At 59.9% G+C, this 14900-nt stretch overlaps 1 protein-coding gene across 1 annotated transcript in view; it reads left to right on the forward strand.

The window, feature by feature from the left end:
• Positions 1 to 14900, forward strand: part of ARRDC1 (arrestin domain containing 1) — a 31611-nt gene that overhangs the window by 4897 nt on the left and 11814 nt on the right. Inside the window, exon 2 of the mRNA XM_082775631.1 lies at positions 8748 to 8858. Within this exon, the coding sequence (XP_082631757.1) occupies positions 8748 to 8858 (111 nt within the window). The remainder of the gene's footprint in view (positions 1 to 8747; positions 8859 to 14900) is intronic.

A 14900-nucleotide genomic window follows, 5' to 3' on the forward strand; every position in this document is an offset into this window, starting at 1 on the left:
CCGCAGCAAAAAGGCTGCTTCCGAGAAACATGAATCATTTCTGGAGCATTAATGCTTGTAACTTCCAATCCTTTGTTCTTGCTGAGGGAGCTGCTGCTGCTTGGTGGTTCTGGCTCCAGCTGGAGGTAACGATGCTGCAGCTTGCGCTTCATCCCCGGTACGTACACACCCGCCTTAACCCCACATGTTCCCTGCAATAAGGCATGGATAAAAATGGCTTGGGAGGCAGCAGATCCGGGAGGAAAGCTCAGTGTGGGGGTTCGACTCGGTGCCTTTTTGACGGGGATTGTTGGCGCGGGACTGGATGTCAGGTCCAGGGGTTTAGCTCCAAGTCCTGAATGCTGTTCTCTGTCTGCTCAGATATCTGCAGGTGTCTGGCCTCACCGTGAGGATTGTCGTACGATCCCGCACCCCTCTGAGCATAGCAGGGATTTGTTATGGATCTGGTGCTCGGGTAATAACAAGAACACAAGTCGTCTTCCCAAACTGATATCGCGCTATAAATAGAGAATCCAGCTGCTTGCGCTGAATGGCATCAAAGGAAATCATAGGAGCAGCTCTTATGCAGAATGAAGTGGATTCTGGCTGCTTTCTCCCAAGTCGCTGGGGCTGCTTCTTGACAGCTGAGACGTGTGAAAGCAGTGCTTGAGAGCTCAGCGTGGCGTGAGAAATCCTCAGCGGGGAGCACGTGGCCCTGGGGGCTGAGCTCCCGTCGCCGTCCCACCTCCTGGGCACTGAACCAGGCCGTGCAGGTACCCGGCTGTGTCGGGGGGATCACCGGATGCAGGGTGGCTTCATGGCTTCTAAATAACACTTTCAGGATAGGGGACTTGAAACCTGCCCTGCTAGGAGGGGTGAGCTGGCTCTGGGCTCGTGCCTGGGAGCTGTGCAAAGGCCTTGCCGGTGTCTTGGTGCACTATGGAGCAGCTGTGTGAGGTGCCTGTCCCCATGCTGCTGTCTGCTTTCCTCCTTGATGGGCTCCCACCCCTCACACCGAAACTGCTGTGTCTGGGATGCCAGAGCAGGTGTGAGCTTGCTGCTTTGGTCCTCAGCAGTGCCGTGGTGTGTGCAGGAGGTTGGTTATGACAGCAGTGTCCGCGCTGCGTCCTTTTGGCCCGAAGTGTGCGTGGCAGGGGCTGGTCAGCCTCTAACGGGCCTTTTTCCAGCTGGCCGAGTATCAAGATGATTTTGCAACTGCTCCTCTCCCTGATGCTGAGGGACAAATCCTGGAGAGTGCATGCCCAGGAGCATCCCTTGTGCCCCAGGAGGGCGCAGAGGAGCGTCCCCTCTGCTCCTCAGCATCGGCGCTGTGCCTGCAGCACTGCCTGGTGCCGGGCAGACCTGGAGCCCTGCATCAGGCGGCGATCTGGGTGGCGGTGAGGGTCTGCCAGAGAGCACCAGGCAGCAGGAGCTCACCCGGACCGGTGACTCAGTCCCGCAGCAGTCTGGCCCAAAGGAGCCCTTGTGCCGTGGCGTTACGGTAAGCCTGTTAAACATGAATTTCCAGAACCCTTTGAAGCCTTTATTTAGAGAGAGCCTGAAAAGGGAGTAGTCTCGGGTGAATCAACCTCTCCGTGGTAAGCAGAGAAACCTGATCAGTCGGCCCTTTATCTGCCCAGCGTGGCTTTTGCACCCAGCGCGGAGGGGTGAGGGCAGGGAGGCCGTCACGGGAGCGGCTGCTCAACCTGCCCGGCTGTGGGAAGAGCAGAGCTGGATGTGTTCCCGGGAGGACAGACATGTTCCCAGGAGGACAGACGTGTTCCCGGGGGGACAGACGTGTTCCCAGGACATCAGAGAGCTCGGCCTCCCCGGCCGCTCCTCGTGTCGGCTGCACAGCCGGCTGGCTCTGCCAGCAAGATGGGGTATGGTGTGCTGGCAGGGAAGGAGCAATCACTTTTGTTATGAGTTTACAGGGCCAGTTTGTTACAGCATGAGCCCGACTTGTCTTCAAGCACTCACCGGATGCCTCCCGGGACCTGCGGTGTGGTCAGCTGGTGGGGTTTCTCGCCTGGCTCCTCTTCCATTTTGGGACAAGGAAGTCAACTGTCCTGGAATATCCTAACTGCCTCGGCCTAAAGTAGTGCTAAGTGCTGGGTGGAAACCTATTTTGCTTTGGGCAAGCTATAAAAAAAAAAAAAAAAGTGTTTCCCCTCTTCAGTTTCAGCACTGCTGAGCCCGAGGAAACGCGGCTGTGGCCAGGCTGGCTGAGGCGTTGGGTGCTGGCAGCTCCTGGCACCTGGCAGCTTTCCTGGGCGAGCTGCCGGCTCCGCTCTGCTGCCTGGCTGCACCTCGGCCGTGTGGGACTTGCATTCCCCTCCCACAGCTCTGTGTTCGGGGCCTAACCCTGAAGATTGAGATGCTCTGACTGCTCATGTACGCGCAGCCTTGTTTTGCTTTGGAGAGCGTGGTTTGTGTAAATCCAGCTCGCAAAAAGCAACTGGAAGCTCCCGGTGTGCCCTGAGCAGCATGGCTGTGGGTTAGGATCTGTCTTGTTGAGGGATCGTGACTAAACCTTGCTTGGGCCTTGTTGGGATCCTAAATACTAAATTCCTGTGCTCCTGGCCACGCTGGCAGTGTGTGTGGCCGGGAGGTGTCCATGTGCCGGCAGGCAGCACGCGGCTCAGCAGGGCTGGCTGTGAGGCTGCACCGAGCTCTGCGCAGGAAGGAAGGCGAGCACAGGGTGCAGGCACTGGCAGCAGTTGTGTTTGCTGAGATCTGCTGGGCGAGGAGCTGCGCTGCTCCCAGCTGGTGCGTGGCTCTTGCCCTAAGCCCTGCTCGGAGCCCGGTGCCGTCCGAGGGGAACCGCAGCCCCGCTCCCTCGTGGAGCAGCCGGCAGGAGAGAGTCTGGAGCGCAGCTGCGGAAGGAGGGCAGGCACAGCCACCGCCAGACAGGCCAGCATTTCCCTCTCTGAACTTCTGTCTAGGGAAGCAGAAAGGGAAGAGGTTTTCTGAAACCGAAAGCTGGCTGTGCGTGCCAGAGCCAAGAAGGCCCAAGTGAAATGACTCCGCGGTCCCGGCAGCCTTCTGTTCCTCTGCAGCCCCCTGCGCTTCTGGGAGATGCTGGGAGAGGGGGCTGAGAGCTGGCAGTGCAGCCGGGGTGGGTGGCTGGCATCAAGATTTCCATGGTGAGCGTGAGATCTGCCTCTCTGTGCCAGATACCGAGCTCCTCGCAGTGCCTCCTGTGCTGCTGCTCGCAGCGCCCGGGGGTGCCTGCACCTGCGGGCCCCGCGCGGGGAGAGGCCGTCCCTCGGCGTGCAGCTGATGCTGCTCCACCTTGCGCAGAGCAGTGCTGACGGAGTGAGAGTTTGGGCTCCCAAAACTGGTCTGAGGCACAACTTCCCTCCTTCCCCACTCTCCTGGAGCCGCACCTGCCCCAGGCTGGTCCTGCAGGAAGCCCGTGAGCTTGCAGGCTGGCTGTGGCGCTGCAGCCAGCGCTGCCCTTGCAGGCTCCAGGCAGAGCCCCCCCGTCCCTCCCCGCCTCTCTTCCCAGCCTGGGTGCCGCAGCACTCAGACCTGCACCAGCCTGAAGCTCAGGGAAAACTCCTTTTTTTCACAAGAGATGGTTTAGAGGAAAAGGGGTGCTGGGGGGCTCTTTCTGGGAGCACCTTGGTAGCGAGGCAGCAGCGCTCTGGGATCCAGGGCGAAGGCTCAAGTGCAGCCGGCATCGGGCCCAGCGTGGGGATGCTGCAGCATTTGTACCTGTCACCGAGGAGCCCCGTGGCGCTGAGGTTTTCTCCCGCAGGCTGGTGTGGGTGCAGCCAGGCTCGTTAAACGTGCTCAGCCGGGGATGTTGCTCCAGATGCTCAAGATGACCCCTCTCCTCCGAGGGCAGCCGGAGCGCTGATAGAAGCCTGGGACGCTATAAATAAACCTGGCAGCTCTGCAAGGGAGAACAGCCTGGGCTCTGAACAGGAGGTTGTCCTGTGGAGCCCAGCAGTTTGCTTTCTGCCTTTGGGATGTCTTAGGCTCTTGATTTTGGGGAGGGGCTGGAAAAGACAAGCTTCCCTGCTCTCAGCCTGTGGTGGAGAAAAGTGCTCGCAAAGCGGAGAGGATTGACCTTGGCTGAGAGGGGAGGTGGCTGTCACAGCTCTGTGCTCACAGGCGTGTGCCTGCATGGTTTGTCTTCAGAGGTTTCTGCATTTCTGGATGACAGCACCCTCGGTGGATTGGTAGTACCTGGGGTGGATTCTGGATAAAACAAATCAGCATCACCCAAAATACAGGGGTGAAGTGAGCCATTAGCAGCTGTCACCGCCCTGCTGTTGCTGCAGGTGGGGTTTGTACAGGCTGGGGCAGGAGCTGCTCCAGGCTTCCTGCGGGTGGGATGTAGCAGGGGGTCGAGGATGTGTGAGGCCCTGCTGGGACCCCCTGCCCCGCTTGGCAAATGCAGCACTGCCACAGGGAGCGGGCAGCCTGGCCCTCGGTGGGTTTTGGTGAGCTGCTGCTGCCCCACGAGTGGGCTCGCCGTGGGTCAGGAAAGCCTGAGCAGCTCTTTGAGATGACTCCTGAGAGCACAGGGCTTCCCTTCCCCAGCTGGAGGCCGAATCCCCTGTGCTGAGCCCTGGGGAAGGAGACAGAAACCTCTCCAGACAGCCCTTTGCTTGGTGCCAGACACGCCGCTGCCTCCAGCTTTCAGCGCGCGCTCTGCCCTCGCCTCACTGGCTCGCGAAATGCCCGGGACTGTTTGTGTCAGGAACTGACAGGAAGGACCCAGAAGGATGGGGACAGCCGAGAGTTAATTAGGAGCTGCTGGTTTAATTAGCGGTGTCTCGATATTTTTGTGCATGAGGGCTGGGAGCCGGGGGAGCAGCGTGCCCCGTGAGCTTCCAGCCTTCTGCTTCCTGTGGTCTCGGCTTCCTCGCTGCGTGTTTTTCAGGGAGCTTTTCTAGGAATCTCCCGGTCTCTACCGACTGCATGAGAGCGACTTGTCCTGCCTGCAGGTCTCACTGCCTCCCGGGCTTCCCGCCTGCCCAGCACCATCCGGCCCTGCTGTGCTGGGAGCGGGATGACCCCAAAACTTCACCTGGCCTGGGGCATGGGCCAGGAGATCTCGGGGCACTCCCAGCCTCGTGCTCCTTGTCACCTGAAGCTGCAGTGCTGTGTGCTGAGGTGGCTTGCTCCTCTCCTGTCTGGGCAGGTGGCCCTAAGGGTTGCATTGCCGGCTTGCTGATGTTGCCTGTGATGAGACCTGCTCTCCTTGTGGTCTGGCCTCACTCTCCCAAAGCCTCTCGAGTCCCCAGAACCGGCACTGGTGGGGATGGCAGCGGGGCCATCCATCCCTTCCTTTTCCCCGGGCCTGGGCCACGGCTGTGCCTGGCTGCTGGGGCTGGGGGAGGTGGCTCTGTCCTCATGCACAGCTGGAGAGAATCTAATTAAAGATTAGTGGTGATCTGGCCTGCCGTGGGTCTGGTGAGAGGGGTGAGGAGAGGGCTCCTCTTGGCTGGTTTCCATTAAATGAAGGCTTGTCTGATGCAGGCTCGCTGGTCTCTTGCAGCCCTCTCCCCTCTCTGCTCCCCCATTCTCAGGCCCCAGACACCCCCCGGCCCTCCTGCCAGCACCTTCTGGAAGTGCTGGGGTGCTGGCACCTCCGTCCCCCATCTCTTTTAGGGCTGTTGTGTGCTGTCCCCTTGGTTTTGGCGCTGTATTTGCCCTCTCTTGGAGCGGGGCTGTCCCCAGCAAGGTGTAGGAGCGGCTCTTGAAGCCCTTTATGGACGTGTGCCCATTCCCTTGTGCTGTGTGTGGCTGGTGTGGGTGCTTTGGGGTGGCTTTGCAGCACGTTGAGCCCTGTGCTTGTGGGTACGGGCTCCCTGTCCCAGCTGAAGCCTCTGGGTCAGCTGGAGGCCAGGAACTGGCTCGTGTGGGCTTCAGCTGGCAGAAATCCAGGGCTGTCCATAGCTGCCCCTTCCGAGCTCACCTCCTCGTCCACCCTTGCAGCAGCAGAGGAAAGCCCCGGGCCACCAGCAGCGACGTGCCAGCGGGACGGCACGTTTGTCCTGCGTGAGCTGCTGCCAAACCGTCCTCATCTTCCCTCTGTACCTGTTGCTGGGGTGTGTGACACAGAAGGGACCTGAAGCCACTTGGGACCGGCTGCAGTTTGGGGAGGGCTGTGCCGGTGGGACTCTGCTTGCTCAGCACCACTGGAGCTTGGAAGTCGAGGAGGGGGAGGTACGGGTGCACGGCCTCTGCTCTCCCCTCGCCTGCCATGCGGTACCGGCTCCCTGGGTCAACCGAAGGAGAAGTTTGAGGTGTACAGCTGCTCTCCTTAAATCACCTTGGGAGAAGGCAGACGTGCCCAGCTCCTGGCATCTCTATTTTTACTTAGGGCAGAGATGGATACGGCTGAGCTGTCTCCTTATATTTCCAGCAGTTGGCGAGTGCTGCGGTGCCTTGCTAAAGACGTGTCTGGCTGGGTGCAGAGCTGCCGCTGCTCCTCTGGGTGCTGGGGGACCGCAGGGGCAAAGGGCCCTCGCCTCCTGCATGGCTTCGTAATTTCCTTCTCTTCTCCTTGCTGCTTTTTGTGTCGCCCCCCCCACTTCCTATACAGATATTTGACTTTTTTTCCCCCCCCCGTGTTTATTTAAAGCAACCCAGGGGCCTGGTAACTGGGGCCGCTGGGAGCACTGGATTCCGGAGGCATTTTTATGGGTTTCTAACAACTGCAATTGGCCTGTTCCAGAGCAGAAACTCTTCTTATTTGCTATACCCGCAGCTTGGCATGGAGACTGCCTGCAGGGGAGGCCTTGGAAAGTCTGACTGTGCATTTAGCTTCCTGGCAGTCGGGCTGACGGGCTTTGCACCTCGGGTGGCTCCGGTGGCAGCAGCTCTGACGGTGCCGGGTTGCCGGACCTGTCCCCCTGACTCTGTTTTTAGCTCGCAGCTGCCCCCAGCACCACGGCTCTGCCTGGCAGCTGTGAACAGGAGCCCTGACACCACAGCCAGCCGCGTCCCCGGCTTCTTCCTCTCCCCGGGTCACGAGATGCTCGCAGAGGGGCTGGCTTCGTGGCCGGCTGCTCCAAAACCCGGTGAGGTTGCTGTGAAACTGCCTTGGAGCTTGTCTGCTCGCTGTGTTGTGTGATGCCCTTTGGTTACCCTGACACATCACATAGGCAGAAACACGGCAGCTGGGGGGTCCTGCCAGGCCTCCAGTGCTGTCCCAAAAGAGCTCAGGGACTGGTTTGGGGTCAGATCGCTCCCCTCCAGCCGGTGTGTGAAGGAGCAGGGGTGAAACTTCCTACGTGGTGTAGGGGAGGATGCTGTGGGCCCACAGCAGTTTCTGCTGATAATCTCCTCAACAAGAGCCACGTGCAAACCCATGGTCACAGCTGTGGTCACGGCCTGCCCTAGGAGGAGCAACCACTGGGACTGGGGCTGGAGTGGGCTGCCCTTGGGGGTGACCCAGGACCCCAGGATCTCCCTCCATGGACCGAGGCCTTCCCTCCTTTTCAGGCTGGCAGTGCCAACCAATTTGGGTTCTCAGTGGTTAACTGAGAAGCCCTGGAGCTGACAGCCCTGTGTCTGAGATGGAAAACTGTAAGTAGGGCTTTTAGACCAGCACAGCCCTGAGGTTCGTTGCTGTGAGCCCAGCATTGCAGCAGGGAGCAGCAGCCGAGGGCCAGCTCCGTGTGCCGGGCTGCAGGGCCACTGCCTGTGGGTCCCCAAGTCCCTGCCTGCCGTGGGGAGGGAGCTGGGGCCGTGCTGGCTGTGCTGCCTCACAGGGACAGGGAGCCTGAGCACCACAGCACGGTGGGCTGGGATGAGGGCTGCCTGCCCTCCCTTATCTGGGAGTTGCACCAGATGGTGGTTAGCCGGGAGCTTTTCAGGGTCGTTATCTACAAACTGGCTGAGGGAGGCTGTGGGGAGCCTGTTCGGGGGCTGTCCCTCCTGGAGGGTGTAAAGCTTCCCCAGTTCTCCTTTCCCGTGTGAAAACCTGGGAGCGGTGTGGCTGAGCCTGGGCTTGGTCTCACTGGAGCCGGCTGGGTTGTCTGGGCTGACTGGGACAGGGACAGGCCCCTTGCGGCCCTGGGGCTCAGTGGCGTGTCTGAGGCAGGACAAGAGCCGGCACCAAGGCTGCTGGAGCTGCTGCCATCCGATGGGAGAGGAGTGGGCTCCGTGCAGGGCAGTGGGGGTGCTCTGTGCTCCGGGAGAGGACCTCGAGTGGAGCAGGAGGGGAGCCCTGGAGCCAGCACAAACTGGCTGCCCAGAGGCTTCCTGCGAGGCACTGCCTGGGTGTGCATGCTGAAACGTTCACCGAACGCGGTGAGGGAGCTCTGTGGGATCTCTTAAAGCTGTTGCAGAACCTGCTGGGAACAGGACAGGAGATATTTGGGCTGGGGCACCCTGGTGACCCACCCTGTGCGGGGATGGGTCTGTCTGCGTCCTCCCTGCGCGGGGGAAGCGTTGTGGTTGTCTCTTGGTGTGTGACAACGAGCAGGGAGAGCTCAGGGATGACCTTCCCAAGGCAAGGCACAAACATAGCTCAAATTCTCTTTGGGCTGGGAGGGTCGGATGGCATCTCAAATGCTTCCAGACCCTGCAGTTTGGCTTTGCTGTGAGCTGGAGGAGGGCTGCGTTGCCACAAAGGTTTCTGAGCGCAGGGGCTGAGGTGGGTACTGGGAGGGGATGCTGGTTTGCCACCCTGTGTGTGTTCGTGAGGTTCTGCTCCTGTGGCCCCACAGAGTCTCTGAAACAAGTCTGAAGCTGTGGTTTTGCTTTTTCCTCGTGCTTACGTGTGTGGTTTCTGTTAACAGCCATCAAGGTGAGCTGCGTTGGATTCTGCGGGGTGTCCAACAAGATCAATGACACCGCCTGGACCGTGGAGGAGCAGTACTTCAACACCACACTGTCTCTGGCAGACAAAGGTAAGGTCCACAGGTGCGTGGTGGAGATTTGTGACTCTGCTGTTTCTTGTGGGGAGATGGGTGGCTCTGGGCTGCAGCACTGCATCACCAAGACCTCAGCATCTCGTTGATGTGAAGTGCCCCATCACAGGCCGCTTTGGCCTGTGCACACAGGCTGTGAGCCAATATTAGACTGCAAGAGCTGTGCAGGGAGGCATCCTGAATAGCTGCAGAACTTGGCAGCCCCCTGTAAACATTGCTTGTGTCCTCTGGTGCTGGGCTGTCTGGAACGGGGCTGTCAACAGCCACTTCGCTGCTGCTGGATGTCTACGAGCACAGCAGCTGTGAAGTCCCTGTGGGTTCACCCCGCTCTGCTTTCTGTGCGTGTTGTCTGTGGAAGTCACAAAACGCTCATCAACGCTGGTCAACAGGAGCTGGTTGCAGGGCGGGAGTGGTTTGATTACAGCGACAGGGAGATGGAGATGTCGCCTGTCCTCCCCGAGGAAGGCTGAGGGCACGCCGTGAGCAGCCCCTGCGCCTCGCAGCGCACCACGGGCCGAGATGCCTGGAGATAGCGGCGGGGCTGCGCTGTCCCGCGGGGTAAAGTGACACCCGGAGCCCCTGGGGAATCTGGGCTCGAGTGAATGCTGGCTTTCTGCTGTTAAATAGGTCAACCTTACCACAATTAATTTATGCCGGGCTCTGGCTCCTATGGAAATCAAGAGGCACCCGTATTCACCTGCTGAAGGCAGCGGCTGTGGCGGTAATTGCAGCATGGCAACAGGCCAAGGCAGCAGGAGTTCAGCCCTCTGATGCTGTTTTATCTAATAACAGGAAATGGGTAAAACTAACACAGCGGCTCCTGTTATCTCAGCAGTTCTTCAAGCAGAGCTTTTAGCATCGAGGGGAGACTGACCTCATCCTCGCAGCGCTTGGAGATGGCGCTGCCTGCTCAGGTCCCAGGGAAGGGAGGCAGCTGGCTGGCTTCGCCCGTTGGCTTGGCTCCTAGCCCAGGGGCTGCAGGGGGAGGTAAACTGCCGGGGAGGGCGATGAGAAATGTTCCTGCCTGCTTTTGGAAGCGGTGCTGCTCGCAGCCAGAGAGCCCAGCTGTGAATGTCAGGGTAGCAAAATCCTGGAGGCTTGACGAGGGGCTCGAGGGAATCGAGTGTAGGTGAGCTGGAGACTGAACAACTGCGGGCTCCTGGAGAGGTTTAAACCTGCAACTGTACTGAAAGTGAACTTCCAAATTTGTGTCTAGTATTTAATGATTCATGAGGGAGCTGTGATGCTGTGGATGGTTCTCTTCTGGTAGAGCTGAGCTGTGGCAAAAGCCAGCCGTGAGGTGGGGGGGAGGTGGGGCTGCTGTTCCCCAGCTTTGCAGCCCCTGAGGAATTTTGACAGCCAATTCAGCAGTTGGTTACTGCAGGATTGCCCTTGGAAGCTGTGACATCTGGGACAAGCATGGACTGGGAAGGATGGAAGGAAAACGCGTTGATAGCCACACGTTCTCACTCTAATTTGACACCTTTGAATACCTGCATTCCAAAAAGCCTCCAAAGTTTGGTATTGCCAGCTCTTAAAGTCATCATGGAAAGCCCTAGGCTTTTTGCTCTTGACTTTCTGGGACCCAAACCATTGTGTGCTGCTCAGCTTGGTGTGGCTGTTTGTCCGTCCCCAGTATCGCGAGCGGACAGAGCCAGAGCTCTGTGTGGGCACTGGGGCCGGGCGCTGCTCGTGGAGCAGGTGGCATGAGGCCAGCCGGTGTCTTCCAGCGCTGATGCAGCTCCAGGCAGGTGGGAGCGAGCATCAGCGGAGTGTGACTTACCCGAGAAGTTGTGAACGCAGTGAGGGGGAAATCTGCCCTGTAGCACCACCGAGCTTGGAGCAGAGGCACGTTGCAGTGCTGTCTGGCCCCAGCCCAGAGCGGCATGGCACAGGCTGGTGGTGGAGGCCTGGTGCCCCCCGATCTGTCCAAGTTCCCTGCTTTGTACGAGTGCTGGGTGGTGGAGTGCAGCCAGCAGCCCCCCCGGGTGGCTCGCCAGTGCTGAGGAAGCAGGGACGCAGAGGGCAGGTTGCTCCTGAGCGCAGGGCCACCGCCGAGGGCAGTGCTTGCAGGGAGTTTGCCCTTCGTGTGTCTGGGATGAACTCGTGCCTTGTAGTCCTGGGCTTGCTGTGTCTGTCCTGTGCCCTCGCCCAGGCAGAATGGCCGGGCGCCCACGAGGATGCTTTGAAACCATCCCTTGCAATTGCGGCACTGGCCGGTGTGGATACTGAAACAAAAACCCTCTGGGCTGGTGCTGACCCAGCCCATGGAGCAGAGAAGCAGGAGAACAGCCTCTGCACTGTGAGCAGGATGTGTGCACAGGGTGGCTGAGCCACCGAGCTGCATCCCTCCCTGTCCCCGTGGGCAGCACTGTGTCCCTGCCTTCCCCCCCTGCAGCCATGCCGTTACCTCTCCTTTCTGAACCTGGGCATGAAAACCCAGGGGCTGTTTTTTTCATGGTCGTGGCAGGGCTGGGTGCAGGGGGACGCCTGGCTCCCTGCTGGCACCATCCCCAGCACTCTGGCAGAGGGCTCGTGCAGCCAGACCGTGCTGGTGCTGGTGAGGGAGGACCCAGGTGTCCCCAGGGCGCTGCCAGTGTGTCTCCAGCTCCACTGGCCTTGGGCGAGCAGAGCAGTGCTGGTGCCGGGGGGGACAGAGCAGGGAGGGAGGCTCAGCCAGACAAATGAGACACTTGCGTGCTCTCTTCCCACATCCCGAGCAGCAAAATAAATAATAATGATGAAAAATAAAGAGCGACCTGTGCTCTTTGAGGACACACACGTAGGGGAAAGGGGAGATGAGGTTTGCATAACTGTTGGGACGTGGATCGCTCTTTAAATATCTGAGAGTGACTCTGCAGCTCTCCACCCACACACCTCTGTGCTCAACTAGGGGAGGGGGCGGCTAGTCCTACGTGGCATCACTTGTCGCTTGTGCTACACACTTCTTAATATCTATTTTTTAAGGTTGTTTATTGTGTGAGAAAGGAGGCCGGCCCTCACATACCCCACGAGCCTACTTGGCAGCGTAAGGCACTTCTTTAAGGTGCTGGCACCATCCTTAACTTCTCTTCTTGCTTCCTCCCCTCGGAGCAGTGTCGGGGTGCTCAGGCTCCCTCCAGGGAGTGCAGCAGCTCGTGGCTGAGCTGCACAGGACCCCGCTCGTCCCCACTCGAGTGTCTCAGCCCCGCGTTTGCGGGCAGCCCCCAGCCGGGCTGGTAGCAGGAGTCAGGGCTGGGGATTGCACGGGGTTCGTGCTGTAGCCCTGGCAATACCACGCAGGCCAGCAGTTCAGTGACCTCGGGCTTCTTACGCAGAAGCTGTAGGCAGGGGCCTCCTGCTCGGTGTGCTGCAGGGCACGGGGCAGTGCTGGGAGCTCACTCACACACAGGGGCACTCAGTATTTGCCTCCCGGCGGGGAGGATTTGCCTTTCCCACTTGGTCTGGGTGTTCGATGCAGACCCTCGCTCACTGGTGCATCCCAGGTCGTTATCTCAAGAGGAGGAAAACCAAAGATGCGGTGATGGCAGGCGCTCGGTGCTGGGTTGCTCTGGGTGTCAGCAGCGCAGATCGGGCGCACCAGTGGCAGCGAGTACAAAATAGCAGCGCTTGTCCCCGCTGCTCGCAGACAGAGGGGTGTTTCTCCTGCCCCGATATAATGGAGTAATTCAGCTCTGCGGAGCACTCGCGCTGCTCTCCCCTCCCCTGCGGCAGCTCTGGCCTCGTTCAGCCCAGAGGGAGCAGGTCCTGTGCCTGGACCCGCACGGGGCTGTGCTCCTCGGCCACCCCGTGTGTGACTGCGCGCACAGCCTGCCCCCTGTGTGCAAAGGTCGTGTTTTCCTTCTTCTTGTAATCCTCCTTGTACCTGAGCTGAATGCATGCAGAGAGCCGGCTGTAATTTCCAGCTGACCTTACTTTTGGCAGCTTGTTAGCTAGCTAGCAGGCACTGCGGGGAATTCCTGGCTGCTCCACCTGCTTCCTCTGCTGGCATATTTCTTGCACAAAGTGCTAAAAGGGGGCAGCTGCGCATCGCTTCTTCCCTGGGTGGTTCTCTGCTGGCCTGGCACGCCACCTCCGCAGGCACAGGGTGATGATCCTGTGCCAGCTGAATTAAAAATCGTCATGACTGCAGTGAGCAGGCACTGAAGGGTGCAATGTAGGGTGCTTGGTCTGTTCTCAGGAGTCACAGTGCAAGCAGGATGGGCTGTGAGGAGCTGTAAGGACTTGCTGGTGCCAGCTCCCAGCTCATGCCCATGCTGTGCTGTGGCTGTGGGGCAGTAACAGCACCTTCAGCCCAGGAAAACCACGTGGAAGGAGCTGCAGTCGCCGTGGGTCGCAGCAGCTTTCTCAGCACTTCCCGGTTTCTTGCCTCAATAGATCACTGTTAATCCTCAGAAATTTCTGCAGCGTTGCCGTGCTGCCAGATCCTACTAATTCTTTGCAAATGTCACCGAAAACTGCTGATCCAGAGCTCTGTAAGCAGCAAAGCCTTCACTGCAGCCTCACTGCTGGGCGCTCCGGTGTGTTTTCTTCCTGTGTGTGCCCCTCCTGCCTTACAGAAAGGTTGCTCTCGGCAGCACCAGCCACGTGGGAGCACCGGAGGTTGTTCCTGCTGCGTGTTTGCTTGCACACAGACCTGGCGTGAGCACGGTGCAGCTTGGAAGGGGAGCCTGGAGCTGCACACACGCTCGCTCTGCCCACCGAGGGGCTGAGCCCAACGCCGAGCCCTTCCCCAGCAGGTCTGGCTGTGCTGGCAGTCAGGGCTGTTCCCTCCGAGGGACTGCTGCAGGGCCACTGCCAGCAGATGTGTGCGTTTACCCTCCTTTGAGGTTTGTAATCCCGTGTATTAGCTTAATCCGCCAGAGACCGAGTTGGAGTCCTCGTGCTAATGCTGCGCTGGCCCCGCATCGCCCGGAGCGCCCTGGCACAGGCGGGATTAATGCTTCCCGGCTGACGCCTCTGAGAGCAAGAGGAGCCCTGGTCTCGTGCACGCCTCATTTGCAGTGTGAGGCTGCGAGGAAAGCAGGGGTGTGTGGGGTGCTGGCGGGCTGCAGGGCTGTTGCGTGCCTTCTGCTGTGCTCCAAAATATCAGACACTGACCTGCGCCTCTCCCAGCCCCCACCTGGACACCAACCCCGACAGCTTCAGGAGAGATCCAGAGCTGTGTGGCAGCGCTGCCACCAGCTGAGCTCTCCTTGTTTTGGGGGTGTCGGGGGGCTGGCAGCAGGGGCTCGCATCGGCACGGGCAGGGGAACGGGGGCACCAGGCACCAGCCCGTGCTGCGTGTCTTGGCCAGCAGCGTTAATGCATCACTCAGTGAGTAGCCAGAGAGGAATTGCCATATGGCCGGGCCTGCTGTTCCTCTGTTACCAGAACCAAGAGATTCGGGCAGGCCAAAAGCTCGGCTCGTTGGGGCTCTGGAGCAGCAGCGGCTGCTGGCCCCTGGTGCCAGCCGGGAGCTGGGGGTCGGGGCAGGAGCTGGCTCCTGCACCCAGGTGGAGGACCCCTACCTCCTGGTCACAGCTACAGAGCAGGTAGCACCCTCCTCCATGGGGAACGGAGGGAGCGATGCAGCAGGTATTCATGCTTTTAGCCCTTGTTGAGCTGCAGACGAAGCCTGGCGAGGCGGGTTGAGGTGTGTTGTACCCTGCGCTGCTGCTCCAGCTGTCTGGCCCCGCAGGCTGCTGCGTGCTCAGACGTCTGGGCTGTCTCTCCCAGTGCATCGGAGCGTGGGATTTCGTGGGGGTGAGTAACAAGGCTTGACTGAGGCTGTGTGTGTGTGTGTGTCGGTGGCCGAGGCATCTCCCTGCCCTCTGCTGGCTTCTCTCCAGCTCCGTGCCCCGCTGGCTTTGTCCCGGTGGCAGTCACCCTGCAGGAAGCAGGCAGGCTGCTGCGGAAATACAGGAGGTGCTGCGAGGCACAGAGCTCCTGGCTCCTGCCGGGAATTGGGGTGGAATTGCTGGGGCTGTGGGACAGAGCTGGCAGGAGGCGTTTGGCCGATGTCTCTGCGCTGGTTTGAAC

This window comes from Aythya marila (assembly GCF_965140915.1).
Source record: "Aythya marila genome assembly, chromosome: 19".
NCBI lineage: Eukaryota > Metazoa > Chordata > Aves > Anseriformes > Anatidae > Aythya > Aythya marila.